Raw genomic sequence first — 23,563 nt, 5'->3', positions numbered from 1 at the left:
GCATGAATCTATTGAAGCTTTCACTTTTTTACTGTGTAGTAATTTATAATTTAATAAATTCTCATTGTTATAAAATATGTAGAATTAAGAAGTATGTTAGCATTCTAATAAGTTTTAAACATGATTACCTTGAAAGATTTGAAAATGTTTTAAATTTGAAAATGTTTTAAACTTAACAGGAAATTAAAATAATTGTTCATTACCTCTGAAAATTATTTATTTTTAGGCCTGGGCCCATCTCCTTCACTGTAAATACAGTATTAAAATGGAAAGAGTGCACTTCTACTTTAGTTACAGTCACTTTATAAGAACAGTGAAACTGTTTCTTTTAAATTCAAGGCTTTCATTGTTTAGGAAACAAGTCAATATTTTATTGAGTGGTGTTTGCATTATGAAAAGTTTAAACCTTTTGAAAGCATGCAATCTATATATTTTTGATGATGCCTTGTCTAAATTTACACTGGAAAATTCAGTTCAACTGTGTTTTTACTAGTGTGCAGTTATCAAACCTTTCTCCTCTGAAATGTGTACTAATTATAATTAAGAATAATTATATTGTAGTAGCACAGTGGTACAGGGGGTAGAGCTGCCTCCACTCAGATTCAGCATCCTGGGTTTTCATCACATGTCCAGGTGTTGTCTGTGTTGAGTTTTCACAATTCCTTCAGGATTAACTATTTTGAGATTTTATTCAAAATTTTGACCTGTCCCTATAGTGAGATGAATTTATTCCTTTAGCCAATTGCACAAAGTAATATGTTTCACACTACATTGTGGATAAGACTGTTTCTACATTGAGGAAAAAAGACTGTTGCTATGTAATAGCCTGTGGTATACCACAACCCATAATAAGTATTTACAATACAAATTAAGAGTCATCTCCATGAAAGATGTCTTTGACTGTGGCACCCTCACCATTTCCTAAAGTATTGGCATCTTCTTGTACTCTGAAAGAGTAAGGTTAATCTGTATACTTTTTATGGCAAGACTTGAATTTGTTTTTACATAGATTTTGGCTCATGATATGTTTTTTAATGGATAAAATTGGTCTTCAGGTAAGCAGAATTAGTAATTTCAGTATAGTCCCACATTATAAATTATAATATGTTCTATATATATATATTCATAATTAAATTTCTTTTGTTATGCTTAAAGTGTGCTAAATTAGGAAATAGTTTGTCAGTTTATTGTCCCATCATTCCAGCAAGGTAAAGTCATCTACTCTGAAAGTATAAGTAGGTGTTAGGCATACTCGCTTGGCAAAACGTTCATTAGAATTAATAAATGGTGTTGTCTTTTTTTTTCAGGTGGTATTGTCTCTGAGTTCCTTTTCGCCAGCTGCTGAACATGCAATTACTGCTGCTTCAGAGGTACTTGGCAGATAATGCACTGCATATCATTACTAAATGGCATGAACCCTTGCTCGTTTGCAGGTAGTTGTTTTACAAGCAGCTACTTACCCTGTAAGGAATTACAAATACATGCTGCACAGGCTGATGGAAGAGGCAATTATGTAAAATAAAAGGCTATTAAAGCTTTGTAGGTTTTAACATGAGGCTTCTGAAGTGGGAACTGAATAGGAGAAAGTTTCATTTTTGCAGTTAATTTATTAAAAAGTTGAAATAATCTAAAAAGATATGAAATTAAAATTTAAAATAAAAAACATGTATTTTGCTGAAAGTCGATCCTTTCCTCCTTTTTCTGTCTCAAGTGTTATTCAATTCAGGAGGCCAGGCTTTTATCTGAGTAGTACCATGCTTTTGGTAGGAATCAACACATGTACAGTGCAGAGAACACTCATATTCATTCCCACACTCATTTAACCAGGCCAGCTTATATTATTTTCCAATTAACCTCACACAGGTAGGGTACAGAATTTAAACTAACTCTGCTAAAGCTGTGTGCGGGTAGAACTAACCACATCCCTACCAAACTAGGTGGAAGGGCAGGTAATTTAGAATCGCTAAATTGTTACCTATTGACTTGTATAGCATACATGCTTGGGCAGATTTGTGGTAGTAGAAGTTTGATGTAGAATTACACGGAGGAAGAAAAATGTGAGATTTGACTATAGAATAGTAGGTCTGAAACATCAAAGTACTGCTTATGAAAAGGAATTAGAAGTTGTAATGGGCACACTACTGTCTATATCAAGACTGTGTGCAGAAGTTATTAAGAAGGCTAACAGGATTTTAGGTTTATATCATGATCTTTGGAGTACAAGTTGAGTCATCTGGAGTACTGTGCATAATTTTGGTTTCCATATTACAAAAAAGACATAGCAGTGCTAGAAAAAATCCAGAGAAAAGCAACAAGGGTTATTTCAGAACTAAGAGGTAGCCTTGATGAGAGATTGAAGGAGTTGAACCTTTTCAGTTTAAGTAAATGGAGACACGATCAAGTTGTTTAAAATTATGAAAAGAAGATTTTCCTCATCTTGCACCCTCATCAACGCTGGAAAAAATATTGCTCAATCTCAAGGAATTAGACTCCATCTCTACAATATATAAATCATTTTACAATCCCTTCCTTTCAAAGATCCAAGAGGACACTGGGAAAAAGACCTCTCAATTAATATATCAGAAAAGGAGTGGAAAGTAGCAATGCAGAGAATTCACTCGAGCTCCATATGCGCAAAGCATACAATTATACAACTCAAAATTATATATCGAGCACATCTGTCTCGACTAAAACTCTCCAAAATGTTTCCAGGGCATGATCCAACCTGTGAACGTTGCAGCCAAGTCCCAGCCTCACTGGGTCACATATTCTGGGCCTGCACCAAATTAACATTACATAACAACTGGACAAAAAATTTTAATTACCTTTCAGACAGCCTTGGACTCACAATCCCTCCTAATCCATTAACAGCTGTGTTTGGGGTTCTTCCAGAGGGGCTTAAAGTGGAGAAGGACAAACAAATTGTGATTGCATTCACTACACTGTTGGCACGCAGACTTATTCTGATAAACTGGAAGAACCCAAACTCTCCTCTTTTAAGTCAGTGGGAAACCGATGTGTTATATTATTTGAAATTGGAAAAAAATCAATACTCAGTTAGAGGATCCATACAGACTTTTTTCAAAACATGGCAGGATCTAATCAGTAATATTTTAAAATAAGTTTATAAAGCACAGAGAATTTATTAATTTAGGTATGTTTACAAGCCTTAAATTTTACGCCGTTTGGCTTGCTCTCTCTCTCAGGGGTGGGGATTGATCTGTTCTTAACTCAATTCTTCTTTTTGTAAAAACTTGATTGTTTTGTATGGATTGTAATAAAATTAATAAAAAATAAAAAAAAAAAATTATGAAAAGAATTAGTACGGTAGATACCAGTTGTTACTTTGAAATTAATTCTTTAACAAGAACATGGGAGCGTAGCTGGAAACTTGTTAAGGGCAAATTTTGCAGAATATTTAGAAAGTTTTTCTTCGCACAAAGAACCACAGAGATTGGGTAAATTACCAACTAGTGTGGTGGAGCGTAGAACTTTAGGATCCTTTGAGTCTCGATTTGGTGCTATTTTGAACAATCTAGTTGAATAGAATGAACAAGCTTATTGGGCTGAATGTCCATTTTTCATTACAGTTTTTCTACTTTTCTAATTTGATTTGCAGAAGAACCCTTAATTGCAAATTCCTACAGCATTTAAAAAGTTATGCACACTTGCTTCTTTGTACGATAAAAATGTGTCTTGTGAGAAAGTGGCATTCTCTTAGTTATGTAGTCCCAGCATCACCTCATTGCTTGCGGGTACAGGATCATTTGGTGAGTATGGCTAATTATGATTATACTTACAGTAATAATAGTTTGAAGAGTAAGTGCTCTTCTTGAGTACAGTTAAAATGTCACATTATGCGACTGTTAGTCGTGAGACATATCAGATTTGCTGTCTGCAGTTGCTGAACTCGTTCCCAGACCATATCAATTTAAACAACTGAAAATAACTGGGCATGTCTAATTTAGTGACTCTAGGCAGTAAAGTATTTCTAGCACAGTTGTTCTTGCATTTCTATTGACAGCCAATAGCGTGTTGCCTGGTTGAGCCAGCACAATACAAAGGGTAACAGGTACAGCAAGTCCAGCCACAATCTCACTCCTGTCCTTTTTTTCTCCCTTCTTCCTATTAACTTATGGAACATAAAATCAGACAGATTCGTTTCTCTTCTGTTTGTGAGGTCCAAAACACTCTTGTTACTTATTCCTTGTTTCTGCATCATATTAGCTCTCACAGGCCCCACCATTATGATTTAAAACAAAATCAAAACTGCTTTATTTGGTTTGATTTTGTTGGGGCAAGTCTTCGACTAGTTGGAGTGAGTTGTTGCGTGTATCATATTATGAGACAGAATGGACAGGAGCATGACATCTGTTGCCTCTGATTCACTAAGATTATGTAAATGAAGGCTACAACTGAAAATCACTGAAAAGTTCATTATGTGACATGATGTTTAGTCTGTGTTGCTCCAGTGCTGGTATGCAAAATACAGTGCTTTAAGTTTTAAGAAAGTTGTTTTAAAATTTGCACAAGTTCTGCAGTTTTTCAGACCGTATACAGGGATTGACTGAGAGCACTCTATCAGAGGGTGTGCAACCTCCTTTCTGAAGTGCTGCAATAATTGAAGGTTTTTACTTCACCTGACTTTTCTTGCCAATGCCTTGATCCTTGGCGGGTTAAGTTTGGTGCAGTGCCAACTGCAGTGCCTTCCCTGAACTGACATTTTGCAGTGACCCACATGTTTTTACCTTACCTGAGTGTATTTTCTTCCTGCCCCTGTATTGAAGTTCACACTATATCCCTAAAATATTTTGCCAGTTACACTAACTTTATAATGCAGAACAGGTCAGTGCTATTAATCTGAATTTTAGCAACTATGTAAACTATTCTCTGAAGAAGCTGACATCTCTTATAGATGTCAGATTGAAATCAATTTTTAAGGATTTATTTTCTTTCTTGTTTGGGAAGCTAAATGGAAAGTGGAGAATCTGAGACAACTTTTGTAACTGAGAGAAAACTTGCCTTTGATTAATACATTGATTGAAGATAGCCTTTAGCCATATAAGTCAGTGGGGTGACCTAATATGGTGTTTTGAAAAATGCAGGGATAATTATGGTCAGGTGCACATCAAAAGAGTGGCTGATATGCTATAATAGCATGAAGTCTTGTATTGCTGATGCTCACCATTCTAAATGCTTCTTTCTAGCTGTGGAATACTTACAGTGTGTAGGTCCTTGGCAGGTAACAAAGTGGATAATAATTCCTAAACACTTCCCTCAAACTCAAGCTACATACATTTGTTTGATTTAAGGTGAAAGGAACTTTTTAATGTGAATTCCATTACTCCATTTTTTCCAAACTCACTGTTTATCACAGAAAACTATGATTACTACACAGCAAATATTAATATATGTTTAAGATTAAACTGTAAATATATCTGTGTTTATTTTAGACAGCTTACTTTTCAGCTTAGCTTTTCGTTCTCAGCCAAATAATAATTCACTTTGAATGGTCACTTATAAAGTAAGTGGTATGTTATTTATTGACACCACCTCATTAAATTATATACTGTGTATGTTTAAAACAAAGAGCGTATATTAAGCGCGTACTGGACCAAAAAAATCTTTTTAATAGCTCTTTAGGCGATTCAGTGTATGTTACTTAGCCATTATCTGCATATGGTACTATTATTGATTATGCAGTCAATTATATGGGAAGGCAGGTGAACCGAATAAGGTGGCCACTTAATGTATAGCTTTTGAAAATGCTAACAGTGACAGAGTGGCAGAACATCAAAGAAAAATTATATATCCAAAATACATTTTTTGCTACACTCACTGTACTCTGAAACAATTGTCATAGCCCATTGTACACAAGGTGAAAAATTCATTATCATTTTATAGCAGAACAAGCAAACACCATAGTTTATACTTTTGCATTGCTATCTGATATAAATCTTAACATCACTGTTAAACAACCTGTGCAGAGCATATCTAAAGAATTAAAATGAAATTAGCAATAAAAAATAAATCCAATTAATTAAAAGAACTTGTAAAATCAATGGGGTTCCTTGACTTATTACTGTACCAAGCTTTGGCACCCGCAAGGAAGCAGCCTTTAATCAAATGTCTTCGTTGTGATTTTTAAAACAATACAAGTCCTCATTAACACAGGATTAGTAGGTATGAGACCAAGCTTCTTTGCGTGTCAGTCAAAAGGTAATTTTCTCTTTGAAAAGGCAAATTCTAGAGGTCAATACTGAATTAAAATTAACCTAGCAAAAAAAGAAAAAGCAATCTTAAATTGACATTGTTAATTTGCTAGAAAACTATGCCTTAATGAGTCTTCTGGTCTGCAGTCATCTGCTGTAAGACAATAAGATATTCATTGCTTTTAGCTAGTAGTAAACTAATACAGGTTTGTGATGTATTCATTTTCAATAAGCTGAGCAGTTTGTTCCGGATTTGTCTGCTATGCCATTTTTGTAAACAGTTTCTTTTTTAGTTAGGCAGCAACCCATGCAGTATTAGAAACACAAGAGATTGATAAAAATACTCAGCAGTAAAGCAGTATTGAACCCAAAGATAGAGTTAACCAAACTAGTGAATCCTTGAATTGCTCAGATTTCATAGAAAGACAAATTATGAAAAAAGAACTTGTAGCAGTGTACCACCTCCACCAGCCGTATGGAGTGTGCCCCCTAGCAACAGACATAGCATCATGGTTACCAAACCACAATACTGATGCACATAAACACAAAACAATATATAAAATAAAAAAAATTGTATCCAGAACATAAATTTCTTGTAAACCAGATCACAGCAGTATTAATTAAATATGGGAATGCATTTAAATTTAGTTTAATTCACTATTCTCTATAGACTGCTATAGAGAGCTTTAGAGAGCCACCAAAATCCTTGATTCAAATAAACAAAACCTTAAAGTTTAAAATAATTTATTAAAATAAATGATAAAAAAAATTAGACCCTTTCCAAAATTTCCAAAAGTAGAAACAAATAACTTAAGAAGGAGATGGTAAATGACAAATCACAGTATCTAGTAAACTAAACTAAGTCCTCAAAATTAGCAAAGGTGAGGTAAAGATCAAAACCAGAAAATCAAATAAAAATGTCTCACAGGCAAGCAAAACTTACATAGGGGGATCAAAAAAGGAAATTGAACAACCAAACTAATAAGTTGGTTAATGCCTCAGCATGAAAACTAACACTACAATTAGATTTAAATAAGACTTTTAGGTCATGCTTAGGAGGAAGGACATAATTAAGAGTTCAAGGGGAAAGTTACTAGGGCAAAATACAAAAAATCTAAATGGATAACAAACAAGGAAGCAGGGGAAAATTACGTATTTAGAAAAAACAAAGTTTAGCTAAAAAAGATCCAATGTTAACAATATAAAATTTGTCTCAGTCAATTTATAAAGCATGAATGTAATAAATTAAGCAAATATTTCCATTCCAAGAGCAAGTAATCTGTTTGATCCACGGTTCTTTTTGGAATAAACAGGGTCAAAGCCTAGATAACCTTTACCAGATCGCCACCCATATATATGTTACGTTATGTGCTAGTGTCCATAACTGAAGTATAAAAATATGAAGGTATACTACCACATGCCACTAATTCTCAACCGCTCCAAAATCTTATTCCTTGCTAAGCATTACTAACTTGTTCCCGGTATTATTTGCATAATGTAAAAGAGAAAGATTGCAATTGACAATGTGTTAGGGTTAGCAAAAGCTAGTTAGTAAAGCTTTATTTTAGACTAAAACTTGCAAGTATTTTTTTTTTAGTATATACTGTAAAGCCAAACCAGCAACAGTTGGTATACTGTTCTAAAATAATCAGTCTTTACATTGGATTTATTTGCTAAGATTTATAGAACAACTCAAGGAGACAAATCGTTTTGCAGTTTATAAAGCCTGTGGCTTCAGACACTATTTTGTAGGGGAGTCCTCTTTATTTTTGGAGTTTTGTGTCTTATGAGCACAGTTTTCTGTGTATCTTCTTGGATATAAGCATTAATAGGTACCTTTGAGAATGGTCCTCAAAAACATTGAGTTTCATATGTTGGAAGGACGAGCTTGAAATTGTTCCTTTACATAATAGGAAGACAATGCAGGGACTTAGAAACAGAAGTTACATATTCATACTTCCTCATGTAAACCATTTCAATCACTTGTACAGTATAATTGTATCCTGGAAAAAGAACAGTTTGAACAAGCTGTGAATAAAATGTCACAGCACTCAGTTCTGCTTAAAAAAAAGCCTGGGCCAACTATTTGCATACATGTGTACTGTATAGTAGTATACCAGCTTATTTGTACAGAGTTTCTACTGGAACACAAGTAATAAAAGACTGTCAAATGTGTCAAATTAATATTCAGGCCTTTAGAGTTAATGGTTTAGAGTTTGCAAGAATTCCAGCAAGTAATAAAATCTCTGTTTTGTTCCATTTTTAAAAAAAATAGTATATTTAGTTGCAGTAATACCACAGTTATATTACTATTATATTAAAAACCTCAAATGTGTATTCAACAAGACTGTAATGGAAGTCAGGGATGGACAGGATGGATGGTGTTCCCTTACTCAGCTAGCAGACAATCATGGAAACAGAATATGGGCAGATGGGTGTTCTGACCTGAATTGTTGGTGAACATTTTTGTTTTTTAAAAAATAGTATCAAAAAATAGATATGCATATTATAGTTTGAATTCACCAAGAATTAAACAGGTGATTTTTTTTTTTTTTTGGTGTTTTGGCATTGTAGGTAACTCAGCACCCACATCTCTCTCTCTCTGCTTTGCTGCATGTGTGCACATTCTTTTTGTGCTGTGATGTGTGTTTTGCTTATACTGTACATACATATTTTGTGTGCCTTGTTGACATCTGTTCTGGTGTGGAGTATGTAATTACTAAAATTCTATTAATATAATATTTGACTAATATATGTAGCCCTCTCACCATTGTCCCTGTGCAAAGAAGTACCTCAAATCTCCAATGGCATGTAAATGTACCCCAATTTCAATACATCTAACTTCTAATGTAACATGTAACTTCATCAATAAATGAAAAAAAAAAACAAGCCGGTTATTGATTATTTATTAGGCAGGCATTTGATTCTTAAATCCAAACCCAAACTTCAATGTACTGAACTTTAACATAAATGTGTAATCAATTGAGAGGAGGGAGAAAAGAAAAATATATAAAAACATTCATCATATGATAAATGTTATAATAATAAGTGGTTTGAGTCTTTAAAGTATGTGGTACTGCATTGAAGCTGAGATGAGAAGATGACCAAATAAATCCTTTGCTTACAGTCTTATTGTTGACAACAAGCTGCATCTATAAATATAATAAAGATCCATGTAGTAGCTTTTTAAATTCTGTAAAGCACGTTTCCCAGACATGAATATTCCCTGCCTGTTTAACAGTCATTTTGACTCTAGCAGAGGATGCCAACTGCCTCTTCTTCACTGTAGTTCCCATTAGTTTGCGACAACAAAGCCAAGTCTGTCTTCAAATCATTTTACCCGCAAGTTGAAAACTACCTCATTCTTTTGAAGTCTGTCATCTGCCATCTTTTTCATCAATCATATTTCATTATTATTGTTATTATTCTCATTCTTTTACATTCACCTTCATTTTAGAAGCAAAAAAATAATGTACACGCCACCTCTCCAGGCCGGCAAGCCACTCATCCTTTTTATTTCCCTCTCACCCTTTTTATCTTTCTAACTTTCGCGATTTCCATTTCTTCCTTACCAACCAACCAATACCAAGCGTAACTGCCTTATGGAATAGAAATGAATCTACTAACAGTTCCCTTCCATTTTAAAAGTAAATTGGTTTCCTTGGAGCTGATGTAATTAGAAATCATGAAAATGATTTATCTCAAAATAAAGTAAAAATATTGAAACTAGACAGTTTATTTTCTTAACAGAAATCAATTAATATTCTAGAGTGCTACATAATTTTTATATTATGTCTACAGCATTTGCAGTGTTGTTCAAGGGAACTCTGACCATAGTGGCTTGTTATGAACCATCACTTTATAACGATTGTTTACTGCACCAGAATTGCTAACTTTTGTTTAATTTCAATTGCATTGACATTAGTGCTTTATTAAAATAGTTTTCATAACCAACACTTAAAAATGAATTTCATTTTAAATTAAAAATTCATATTGACAAGTGGCCATCCATAGAAATGGTATAGCCTCCTTAAGATTTAGTTTGGGTAATGGGTCTGATTTAATAAGCCAAAGCCATTCAACTTAAGAATCATCGTCTCATAAACACACTTCCCTCCCCTTGCCCCCTGCCTGAGTAATTGTGCCAAATCAAGTCTTGGGGTAATTTCACTTTCATATTTTATGGTGTTCAAATTTTTTAAAGTAGAAAGAAAAGAAAATATGAGTGTAAAACTTTCAGTGTGTAAATGAATCTTTCAGGTACTCCAAGCACTTCAAGTGTGTACTTGGTGAAGAGAATTATACTTTATTAGAACATACTGAATTGATCTGAACTTGAATTAATGATGATATGACAGGTTTTAACTCCAAATAACATGTTCTTACTTCTTTATGTAAAAAATCTTTTTATGAAATAATACTGTTTAAATCATATCCAATTGTCAAAATGAGCCCATATCTCAAAAAAGAGTGAACCGCCCCTGTAAAGTCATTAGTCAAAAAAAATTAATCAGTTTACATTTTTTTTGCTTCATTTTTGTTTACTTGACTGTTTATGCTTTGCCTCTTACTTTTTAAAACTGCAGTTAATCAGGAATGAGTTCAATATTATATTTTTTATATATATATAAGTATATATATATATTTCATCATAAATATCCTATTTATTTTCATAAGATGTTTGTGTAGTCAATGTTTATTGCAATTATATGATTTCTGTGGTTTTTATATATTTTTACATAGTGTATTTGACAACATTATTTAAACTCCAAATGATGCATTGTCATTGTTCTCTTTTTCTTTCTTTTGGGAACACAGATGATCCTTTCCCTTATGAGTAATGCAGTACAGCCACTACTAAATTCTGTCAGTGATTCTGTTGAAGCCATTATCATCACCATGCATCAGGAGGACTTCTCAGGGTAATGGTTTATATAATATATTCAAAGAACAACTTTTAGTATACAGTATATTTCAAGGTTAATTAGTGACAGTACATTTTAATAAAGCTTTTTGAATTTAGAAAAGACAAAACAAAAAAAAGACACTTGCCAAATATCAAAAACTAAAAATACATTCTATTTTTTCAGTCCTCTCAAAAGTATAAAGTAGAGCTCTACAGTCCTGAAGAAATCCCATGTGGCCAAAAGGTTTACAGTGCAGAACTACATGTAAGAACTGTGAGCACACACGTGTGGTTAGACTTTATTCATGCAGTTGGGAATGGACTTAAATAAACCTCTGAGAAAACTGGTTTTGGGAAAGTAAATAAAAAAAGTATCATCGATATTCTAATCAGTGTTGTTTCACTGTAAAATTGCAAGCAGTCAGAGAATAAGTGGTGCATATTAATCCAATGGAAAAGTTTAGATTTTCTTTTGTGATTGGCCAATAAGCATAATCAGAAACTTATAGAAGCCAACAGCTACATCACGTTGAATCATATGAGGAAAACACTGATAGCTGAGCCCTGATTGTAACCCACCAGAATGTCTGTTAGCTTTCTAGGAGCAGTTATCTAACTCCTTCATGGCTGTGCTTTGTGGCTCCACACAATGTCAATGTATTTACATAGCACATTTAAAATAACATAGGAATGCTGTCACCAAAGAGCTTTACAATAGAAGAAAAAAAAAAAACAATTAACATAAATAGAAATAAATGAACATAAATAAAATAAATAATAAATAGAAGTAAGATTACATAATCACAATGAGGGTTATACAAGGAAAGTTTGGATCACTTCACTATTAAGGAGCTCATATTGTGTCAGTGTTTACTGCCCCTGGGATTGATGAATATGCATATTAAAATATAACACAGAAATTATCCATTCTTACATTTGTTGAACCTTACTAGATCATGCTTTTCTGTAGGTGGACTATTGGTAAAAATCACAGATTAGTCTCTAGTAATTAACTATCTTCTAATTCAAGAGCCTACACTCTACCACTTTCCATGAAGGCTAATAAAGCATGTGCGTGGCTAAACTGGTTCTGGGTGTATTCTTGTGCAAGGGCATAGGAACACCTTTAATGATATGATAAAAAAAACCTTAATTGTTCTTCTTGAACTTTTATTTAAGGTACCTATTCTTTTTTATTACTATTGTTGATTCAGACAGGCTCCTGTCAAGGAAACCCTTCGTCTAACTTCTTATTACTTTGTCAGCTAAGCCTCTGGGGAAATAAATGGTGTCTCCCAGTTTATACAGTAAATGTGTTGTCATCATTTATCTTAATTCTCATGATACTGACTGTCCTTTCAGTCATCCACGCTGTAACCATGGTGGTTGCCAAGAGAGCCAGAGAGAGAACTCCTGTTTGAACCATTCCCTTTGTTTGTAAAAGAAAATATATTTATTTAAAAATATTGGAAATGTTCCAAGTTGTCTTTGCTTTTAGAGTTCATAAAATGGAGTGAATAAACACTTAATAAAGCTCACCCTAGGCTTGATGAAATATCTCTTAGCAGTCCATAGGTCCCTAGGACTCCCAGTCTTTTTTTAAGTTTTGAGTTCAAGCTGCTTAAGATGCAGTAATTACACCAAGAACTGGGTGTTTCTTGTCTGTCTTACTCCAGAAGTGGACTGGCAGGAGTATTTCCACTTATATCTTTTATCCTCCTTTGCTAGGCCACTTGACCGGAGCAGGTTGGGTTATCTAGAATTCTAGTAGTCTTGGGGCAGCCCTCATGTCCTAGATTTCCATTATCCCTCTGAAGCATATCTTTTTTTGGTTGGTTTTTGGTCATCTTCTGGAAAAGGAGAAGAGCATGGTCTAAGGCATCAGGAATTATTTCAGTTTCCCCATTTTTCCCCTGTGCTTCCAACACTTAAGTTAGCAGAAAGTTTCCTGTGACCTATAACATTTTAAGTAATTTGCTGCAAAGTTTGTATTCTTTTGACAATAATGTTTGGCTAATACAAAGGTTTTGAAAATGATTCAAAAGTACAGCTACTAAAATAACAAGATGTTCAACAGAAAAGTGGATACTGAATGATTGACTTTGGTGGAAATTCTAGATATCCACATAGACATTCATGGAAACATACACATTTACAACATTTTTGCTTTTTCTGTAAATTTTAGCAATATGATAATAGCCACAAAGAACATTGTATTTTTATTATTAGAATGAAAGCAACATGCAAAGTCATAACCCAAACATTCTAGAGCAAGTAAGAACTGTAACAACATAACCTTCAGAGTTCAGTCTAACTAGGCTCTCTTTCCAGAATGTATTATCAAGCAATTTTATTGAACTTATTTTTACTACAGATTAAACACATTGGTAAGTCATGGAATAATGCTTTAACCTCCTTAACATTACATTTTCTTCTCAAAAAGAATCATGTAAAAAGTGTTGCATTTTTTGGCTTGAAAAATTACATTTTTATTAAATCTTATCTTTGTATTGTAAAACATACAAAACACTAAAAGTACAAAGTCAGAAATGTAGCAAGCATAATAAAGATACAAATGATAATGATGAATAATAATAATATGAACTGCACACTGCACAGGTGCGTGTTACATGAGTGTTACTTTCGGATTCCTGGAATCACCTTCGTTTCCAAGTAAACCTTGGGTCTTGCGTAAGACACGTCTACACCATTACCTGAGAGATAGTTGGGACTAACGCTTTTAGCGCTGTTTTTTACAGCCCAAGTCACACTTAGGTTTAATGCTAAGGGGATTAAACATGTACTAAAAATTGCTCTAATTGTGACTGAACTAGATTATTTTTTAAGATGCTTAAACAAAATTGTCAAACTGAAAAAAAGCTGCTATTAGAGAATACTGATAGACAGTGACAACTAGGCTAGAGGATGGCAAACTTTTTCAGAGCACTTTGTACTGTTAAAATGTAATAATATAATCAAGAAGCAATGATTAAAATGTTAATTTAAAAAATGAGCAAGTTTCTAAAAATACATTTGTGAGGAACACTACTACAGTATGCTCCACAAGCTATCCAAACCTCCAAAGATCATGTCATTGGATGTCACTCAGCAAGATAAAGGTGCTGCCCGATTAGTGACTATAGGTAAGAATAATAAAAGGCAATATTGGAGATGGATATTATTTCAAAGCTAACTGTAATTTCTACATTTTGAACATTCAATATAGGCAATATAGGAAAGCCAAAGAGCTTAAAACAGACTATTTGCTGACATTAGATGAAAATGTAGTCTTTAAATTCTCAAATGTTGTAAAAGCAGTCATACTTAAATCATTTTCAGCCCAATGCTTTTTTGCTCATCTATTGTTCTCCACTTCGTTGTTATTGGCCTCACTTTCCTCATCTGGGGCACAATATTTATGAATAATTTTTATAAGCAGTTACAACTTGTAGAATTTTTTTACCATCTTATTTGTGATTTAATAGGCCACCATTTGCAATGAAACATTTGTTTTTAATGTGTTTGCATTCTTTATGTAAATAAAAAATCGCACTGTTAGTTAAAAAGGAAAAACATAACATTTAGATGCCCTTGAAATACAGGTAAAATTTCCTTAGTTTCTAATCTTTTTAAAAATAACATTTGTCATGTTGTGTTTACTTCCTTGCAACACTGTAGGCGCGCGCGTACAGTTACATCCTCAGACGATTTTTTTTTTGTTGCTGTTGTTAAAGATATGTCACTTTATATTAGCATTTTTTGAGACAAAGTACTATCAGGACCTCAGACTACAACACCATTTTAGAAGAGCAATATAGGCATATTTATAATATACTTCTACAGAATCTTTTGAAGACCAACAGTTGTGGGCACGTATTCATACATTTTTATGTGAATATTCTTATGCTGGTTACATCCTATTACATTATTTACCACTAGCAATAGTAAGCGGATCATCAGGGGTTTTTCCAGAACGGTGACTCAATAGAGGTCAACTGATTTATCATTTATTGCATAGTTTCTTTCACTGTTTTGACTTTGTTTGGTAGTTGAGTTGTAGGTAGGTGAGCTATATAATGTATGTGGTAAAATAAGTTAGAGTCTCCAAAGGGGAATAAAACACGAGTAGTGAGAAAAGTGCTATATAAATGCAAAGAATTATTATTATCTCTCTATTATAAAAAAAAATCTTGGAAAGGAAAAGCAGGGCAACGAGACGTGATCTTCTCGGAAGTTCTCGGAAGACCTGCGAGACAAAAGAGACTGGACATGGAGCGTCTCGTGGGGACCGTAAACATGAGACTTGGTGCCAAGAGATTGTCCCAGGACTGTCTCGCAGGGATGTGGAACATGAGATTCTTGCAAGACACGCCCTACTTACAACCAATATCAAATAAGAGCACGGTCAGCAAAACACTCAGTTGTGTAAAGGCGCACCCAGATCCTGTGCTCTCAGCACATATAAAGCGTATAAGAACAATACGTTCTAGATGAAACATCAACGACTAAGCAAAGAAGAAAGAGCAGTGCAGAGAAAAGAGACCCAAAAGCGTTGGAGAGAAAAAAAAGGCAGATAAGAGATTATGAAAGCAGTGGAATTCAAAAGGCTCAAACAAACGATGGCGCGATACACATGCAGAGAAAGGTAAAGAATATGAAAGCAGTAAAATGCGAAAGTATTGTAGTGCCCCAGCCTTTTTTTTTTTAAGTGACTGTTAGGTCCGATTGACAGAAGACTGATAGCGGGGTATTGATTGATGTGGTAAGGGGGTGCTAGAAAGTTGTGTTTGGGGTTATGAAGTCGGCGATTGTTCAAGTAAAACTTTTGTGACACTTTATTACGTCAGTCTGTTTTTTTTGCTTCTTCTCTTTTCGAGCCCGACGCGGAGGTTACTACAGTATCAAAAAAAAAGATAGTAAAGATTACATTAGCGCAAACAAAGGAAATTAATCATCAGGATCAGGTGTAATTGGAAAAAATAGCAGGACAAAGCGAGGTCACAAATAAAAGGCAAAGAATAGAAAACAAAGTAAAACATCATAAAGAGGTTCAAAAACGACGGGGCGAAGCACATACAGAGCAGGTTAGAGATAATGAAAACAGTGGATTTCAAAAGACACAAAAAATGTAGGCGCGATATACATACAAAGCAAGTTACAGAATATAAAAGCAGAAAAAGTCGAGAGTATCAAAACAAGATAAAGATCACATTAGCACTAAAAAACAGAAATTATTACTCAGTGAAATAACGGAAAGGCGAATAATGATTGAATATATGGACACAGGTGATATGTCAGGAGTATGGAAATATTGTAAGGCTTTCAAGTTTAAGTCAGATACTTGTAGATCATCTAATTTGTGTTGCCATCAGGGAAAAGTAGTGTTTCTACACAATGACGAGGCATATCCAAGAGAATTAAAAGATTTGATGTCTGGGAAAAGTGAAATCCACAAACAATCAATCAGTCATTTCCCAACCCGCTATATCTGAAAGCAGGGCTGCGGGGGTCTGCTGCAGCCAATCCCAGCCAACACAGGGCGCAAGTCAGGAACAAACCCCTGGCAGGGCGTTAGTCCACCGCAGAATCCACAAACACTACAGAACAAAATATACAAATCTACAATAATCTTTTCGCCTTCGCATCATTCAATGCAGAAAACGTAGATTTACACAATAATGGACCATATACTATGAGAATCTGTGGTACCACAACAGTTAAAGCATGGACAAGTTTAATTTCAAAGAAAACACAATTCGGTCAGGTGTATATTTATGATCACGGAGAAGTGATGCAAATGTAAACAGGCGAAAAGAAAGGTAATGTAGTATATATTCCCATGAATAACATTAGACACCACAGGAGATCTTGATATGCCATTCGTATTAAAATGTTTACAGTTTCCCGTAAGAACAGCTTTTGCTATGAAAATTAACAAATCACAGGGACAAACATTAGAAAAAGTTGGATTATTTATTAGAGAAAAAGAAACGATATTCAAAATGTATCTCCAGAAATGCAATTAAAATTCAATGCGATCTTGAAGAAAAGGTAATTCCAAATATTGTTTTTAATGAGGCTTTTAAAAGTACAACAAATGAAACTGAATTCCAAAGAATAAAACAGCTTTTAAAATTGTATGCCCAATTAACCAAACACAGGGGTTGGCAAGAGAAGCGAGCAGGTGCCAGAGCCCCATCGTTAGTATTATAAAAATGATACTAATAACATTTTCAGGAGTCTACCTTACACTCGCCAGATTTAAATATATAGGAATCACTGGCAAATGTTTTTTGCATTGCCTTTCGTTTTTCTAATACAAAAAGCATGCAAACTGTAAAAACATTTATATGTTCATTACTAGCAAAATACCGCGCTTCGCAGCGGCAAAATACTACCTTAAAATTTTTATTGAGAAGAAAATTAAACCTTTTTAAACTGAGGGAAAATATACCAATAATTATTTGTTAAGGATCTCTTTGTATACCACATTGTCATTCCGGCCCTCCGGTTGTAATATGACCAAGCTGTGCGCTGAGCTTACTCTTCAGCATGCAACGTACAGTTGGCCATGTGAAAAGTAATCTTGTTTCAAATCTCACAGCTTGGATTGCTACTGTCACAATCGGTTTGAGTTTCATGATTTGTTTCAATTATGACAGTATGTGCAGGACTTGTGTTAAAGTGACATTTGGCATCTGTCAAGCGTTGTAAGTATACAACCGGTTTCATCGATAACTTCACATCCAGGTTTTCAAAGTTTAAACATTCATAAACATCAAAGTGTCCACTACTGAAATCGTCACCTGTGAATCTAAGATGTTTAAGGGGCATTGGCGGTTGTCCAAAGGTGTAAAATTTTTGGCCATTTCGGTACACTTGAAAGCAACAACCGAACAATTCAGCAGCAGCCATCAACTCACATGCAGAACCATAGGTGAAGGGCTTAAGCATTTCCCTCTTATAGTGCTCCTGTATAGTATAATATCTCCTGTACCGTCATCAGTCCACACCTTGAACCTGTCCCAGTCATTCAATACATAACACACAATGTTCCTCCGGATATCAAGAATGAGCCTGATATGGCCATGCAATATGTAACAAAGAGAATGGAAAAGGTAGGTGCCATCTCCAGGCATGGAAACCACTCGGTAAGTGACAGTTCTTTGATTGATGGTGATCACCTCGCTAGACATGTTAATATTGGTATGGCTGGAACGATAAAGGAAATGGGTACCTGAACAATGTAAAGTAAATCTAAAATACCTACACAATAACTATAATCGTAATAAATGAACAATAAAACAGCGGAGAAGCCATGGATTAAGTATAAAGGCTGTAGTTATCAGCAGGGAGACGTGAATCCTGTGGCGAAGCAAGGAAGGGAATGTAGAGACCGGAGCGACGGACATCCCTATATAGGCAGGCAGCCAACAACGTGGGAGGTGTTGGGATGGGGGACCCAACGCCGCCTTACATGGTGACCGAGCTGCAGGCTATGGACATATATATGTACACAAGTAGGATTCAGTTAGCGTTGGGAACCCGCGTACCAAATTTCTTGAAGATAGGTCCATAAGTAACAAAGACCGTTGGAAAGTTCAATATGGCGGCTGACAGTAGCGTCAAAGCACAGAAATAAGTACGTGTATTGGTTTCGGTTAGCGTAGGGAAGCCGCCTACCAAATTTCGTGAAGATGGGGCCATAAATAAGAAAGTTCAACATGGCGGATGTTGTCGACCGTTATGACCGTTACGTGTAGAATTTCAAAATGAAAGGTGCTTAACTTTTGTAAGTAAGCTGTAAGGAATGAGCCTGCCAAATTTCAGCCTTCTACCTACACGGGAAGTTGGAGCATTAGTGACGTTGGAAAGTTCAATATGGCGGCCGACAGTGGTGTCATACCACCGAAATAAGTACGTACATCGGTTTCGGTTAGCGCAGGGAAACCGCCTACCAAATTTCATGAAGATGGGGTCAGCCTTCTACCTACACGGGAAGTTGGAGAATTAGTGATGAGTTAGTCAGTCAGTGAGGGATCTGCCTTTTATTAGTATAGACTAGCAAAATACCCGCGCTTCGCAGCGGAGAAGTAGTGTGTTAAAGAAGTTATGAAAAAGAAAAGGAAACATTTTAAAAATGACGTAAGATGATTGCTAATGTAATTGTTTTCTCATTGATATGAGTGTTGTTGTCCTATCTATCTATCTATCTATCTATCTATCTATCTATCTATCTATCTATCTATCTATCTACTGTATCTATCTACTGTATATACTGTATATATGACCATGATTTTCATGACCATTTACGTCACTCACTCTCGCTCTCCTTCTTGGTCAAATGGCCCTTACACAGCCTGGAGGTGTGTTTGGGGTCATTGTCCTGTTGAAAAATAAATGATCGTCCAACTAACCTGACTTCTGCACAACACAACTGCTGGTCCCAACTCCATTGATAAAGCAAGAAATTCCACTAAATAACCCTGATAAGGCACACCTGTGAAGTGAAAACCATTTCAGGTGACTACCTCTTGAAGCTCATCGAGAGAATGCCAAGAGTGCGCAAAGCAGTAATCAGAGCAAAGGGTGGCTATTTTGAAGAAACTATAATATAAAACATGTTTTCAGTTATTTCACCTTTTTTTGTTAAGTACATAACTCCACATGTGTTCATTCATAGTTTTGATGCCTTCAGTGAGAATCTACCAATGTAAATGGTCATGAAAATAAAGAAAACACATTGAATGAGGAGGTGTGTCCAAACTTTTGGCCTGTACTGTGTATATATGTATATATATATATATATATCAAAATTCCCGCGCTTAGCAGCGGAGAAGTAAAAAGAAAAGGAAACATTTTAATAATAACGTAACATGATTGACAATGTAATTGTTTTGTCATTGTCGTGAGTGTTGCTGGCATATATATATATATATATATATTTATATTTATATATATATACACACAGACGCACACACACACATATATAAACATATATATACACATCATATATATATATTTTTATACATATACACATATACAAATATAGACATATATATATATATACATATATACACAGTTTTATATATATATATCTATATATATATATATACACATATATACATATATCGATACTAATAAAAGGCAAAGCCCTCACTGACTCACTCACTCACTCACTGACTGACTCATCACTAATTTTCCAACTTCCCGTGTAGGTAGAAGGCTGAAATTTGGCAGGCTCATTCCTTACAGCTTACTTACAAAAGTTGGGCAGGTTTCATTTTCTACATTCTACACGTAATGGTCATAACTGGATCCTATTTTTTCGTCCATATACTATAATAGACTTCTTCTCGATGCCCGTGGGAGGCGGAGTTACGCCTTCCACGTAAATTAGTGCCTGCCCATATTAGGCCGTCCGTCAGCGGCAATCCAATAGAAACACTGCCGCTAAATATTCACGGGTGAAGGACTGTGCTTATGCAGACGAAGATGAGATAGTCAGAGTGGTGTTTGGCACAAACTCAGCGAAACTGCGAGAGAAACTTTTAAGTGCCGGGTCTTAACTAACATTAAATACAGCTGTGGTCATCGCACAAGATGGCACCAGCACAGCTGGAAACCTTCGATGCATGTACACCGAGCGGTTCACGTGAAATGATGCAGTGCACAGACAAAAAGCAACAGTTCCAAAGAGTGCTGAACAAAAACCGAATTACACAATTGAGAAGGCAGCAAAAAAATATGAAGCGTGTGATGCATACAAGTATATTCATAAGTGCAGCTACTGCGGAAACAAAACACACAGTGCAAAAAGTCAATGTCCCGCTAAAGAAAGACTGTGTAAAAAAAAACCCATGCATGCAGTGTGTCACGTCTCAGATAAAGAGGAAGACGAGCTGTTTATTGATGCAGTAAGAAACGAATCGATGAATGAAACTTGTTATCTTTACAACGATTGACAAACACGGAATGTAAACTTGAGCACATCCTACAAATACGAACCTGATTGAAAGAAATAATGATAATCAATTCCTTGATGACAGCAACACTCCTAACACTCACAAAACAATTAATGTATATTGACACTCATGTTACGTTATTTTTAAAATGTTCCCTTTTCTTTTTCATAACTTCTTTAACACACTACTTCTCCACTGGAAGCGCGGGTATATATATGTATATATATACCCTGATCTACATACGCTTGAATAGATAAACAGTGGCGCAATGGTAGAGCCTTTGCCTCTAGCGCTGACGACCGAGGTTCGATTCCTGAGAGGAGGTGCACTGAGTATGTACGTGCGCTTTTTTATTCATTTTACCTTTGCATCCCCTTGGTTTGAGATGTATGAAAAAATATGCAGTTAACACAGAAAGACAGATCACCAATTGAAGCTTCATGAATAATGGATACTTTATTCGCCATCAATGATTGTTTTGATAAAGCCATACTCAGTGTATTCATTTGATGAATGGTAAAAAAGTAAGAGCGAGGGGGGGGTGACTTATTGAGGCACGCAGGCAAAACCACAATAGCACGCGGGCTCGATGTACTGTACTGTAGTGCGCGTCAACTCGATCTGAATTGCGCGATCACGTTCGAAAAAATATATCTTTTCAAGTTCTATTTAGTCCATATTTGTCAAACTCAAGGCCCGCGGGCCACATCCGGCCTGGCGTGTAATTATATCCGGCCCGCGAGATCATTTTATATACTGTATTATTGTTATTAATGGCCCGGGGATATGAAGCGCTGGTAACACAATAAACTACAGATCACATAATGCAGCGCTTTAGCCCACATGATGCCAAAGAGAAAAGTTGATTCTGAAAATAGAGCCTTTAAAAACCGATGGGAGGCTGAGTATATGTTTACTGACATTGCCGGTAAACCCGTGTGTCTCATTTGTGGAGCTAATGCGGCTATAATTACAGAATTTAATCTAAGACAGCACTATGAGACAAAACATCAGGATAACCTGAAAGACCTGAATGCAATGCAGAAGAGTTAAAGAAGAATCTGACACTTCAGCAGACGTTTTATATCACAAAGTGATTTCAAGTGAAGTTGCTTTTATGGGAGACACAAATGCACCTGTGCAACTTGCCCCACTTTCCCTGTTGCCATGTAATTTTGAAGACGGCACAACAGTGTTCCCAAATACGCACTTTTCTGATAAACTGAGCGCACGGCGCACTGAGTTCGCACGGCGCTTTGGTGACTTTGAAAAACAAAAAAAGAATTTTGAGTTGTTTCGCAACCCATTTGCCGTCAATGTGGAAATTGCACCTGTGCAGATTCAGATGGAGGTGATTGAGCTGCAGTGTAATGGCACACTGAAGGCAAAGTACGATACTACTGCAGGGCCCGCAGTTTATTCACTCCATTCCCTCAGAAATGCTCCAGCTCCGTCTACATGCGGCTCGAACTTTGTGCATGTTTGGTAGCACATATCTGTGTGAGAAGCTCTTCTCAGTCATGAAGACTAACAAAACAGCACACAGGAGTCACCTCACTGATGAGCACCTGCAGTCCATCCTGAGAAACTCCACAACACAGAACCTCACACCAAACATAAATAAACTTGTTGCCAAAAAAAGATGCCAGGCGTCCAGCTCTGATAAAATGACATAAGAGCAATGACAACTGAATGATTTGATTTGTTATTGCTGAAAGAACACATTTTATTTATATTTCCAGGTTTTGTTATGCAGCATGTTCATATTTGAATTTGTATAATTTTGACAGGATATATTTTTATGGAGAGCAAAATCTTTTGGGATATTTAAAATTTAAGTTTATTTTTTATATAAAATTACATAAGAGTAAAGAAATTTAAATGTTTGTTCTTTTAACGTTTACTTTATTTCTAACTTGTATAATTTAGACAGGATATATTTTTATGGAGAGCAAAATATTATAAGTTATTTAAGGTTTGAGTTGATTTATTCCGGAATAATATTCCTGTCTGTTTTTATTCATATTTATGTTCAAAAAAGTTAAGTTTTAAAAGTTTTAAAGTTTTAAAAGTTTAGTTTTAGTGTGTTCAATACATGTTTATCCTGTTCAGCCCGCGACCTAAAGTGTGTTTTGGATTTTGGCCCCCTGTGCAATTGAGTTTGACACCCCTGATTTAGTCGACACAAATATCTTTGGTTGGAATGTAAGGCGAATTTACAATTTACATTTGTATGGTGAAGAAAAAAATTTGCAATGATGCCTACATTTAACTTACATTCCTATCAAAGATATTTCTGTCGACTAAATAAAAATTCCTTCTATTTAAAATTTAAATAGAACTTGAACAGATACGATAGTTCATAATATCCACGCAGATTTGCACGTAAGAACGGGAGTCATCCGTTTTAACAAACAGCGTATTGCACTGATACGAAATAGCCTGCCCATTTAAATATTTAGGAATGGATAAATAAATTA

The 23,563-nt window shown here is 35.2% G+C and overlaps 1 protein-coding gene across 1 annotated transcript in view; it reads left to right on the top strand.

Moving 5' to 3' along the window:
• The window catches only part of cog5 (component of oligomeric golgi complex 5), a 565,478-nt gene that overhangs the window by 430,223 nt on the left and 111,692 nt on the right, over positions 1 to 23,563 (top strand). Inside the window, exons 16-17 of the mRNA XM_039761193.1 lie at positions 1,308 to 1,370; positions 11,031 to 11,134. Of these exons, the coding sequence (XP_039617127.1) occupies positions 1,308 to 1,370; positions 11,031 to 11,134 (167 nt within the window). The remainder of the gene's footprint in view (positions 1 to 1,307; positions 1,371 to 11,030; positions 11,135 to 23,563) is intronic.

This window comes from Polypterus senegalus, chromosome 8, assembly GCF_016835505.1.
Source record: "Polypterus senegalus isolate Bchr_013 chromosome 8, ASM1683550v1, whole genome shotgun sequence".
Classification (NCBI taxonomy): domain Eukaryota; kingdom Metazoa; phylum Chordata; class Cladistia; order Polypteriformes; family Polypteridae; genus Polypterus; species Polypterus senegalus.
The sequence above is the reverse complement of the archived record's forward strand: the minus strand, read 5'-3'. Positions and strand labels throughout refer to the sequence as shown.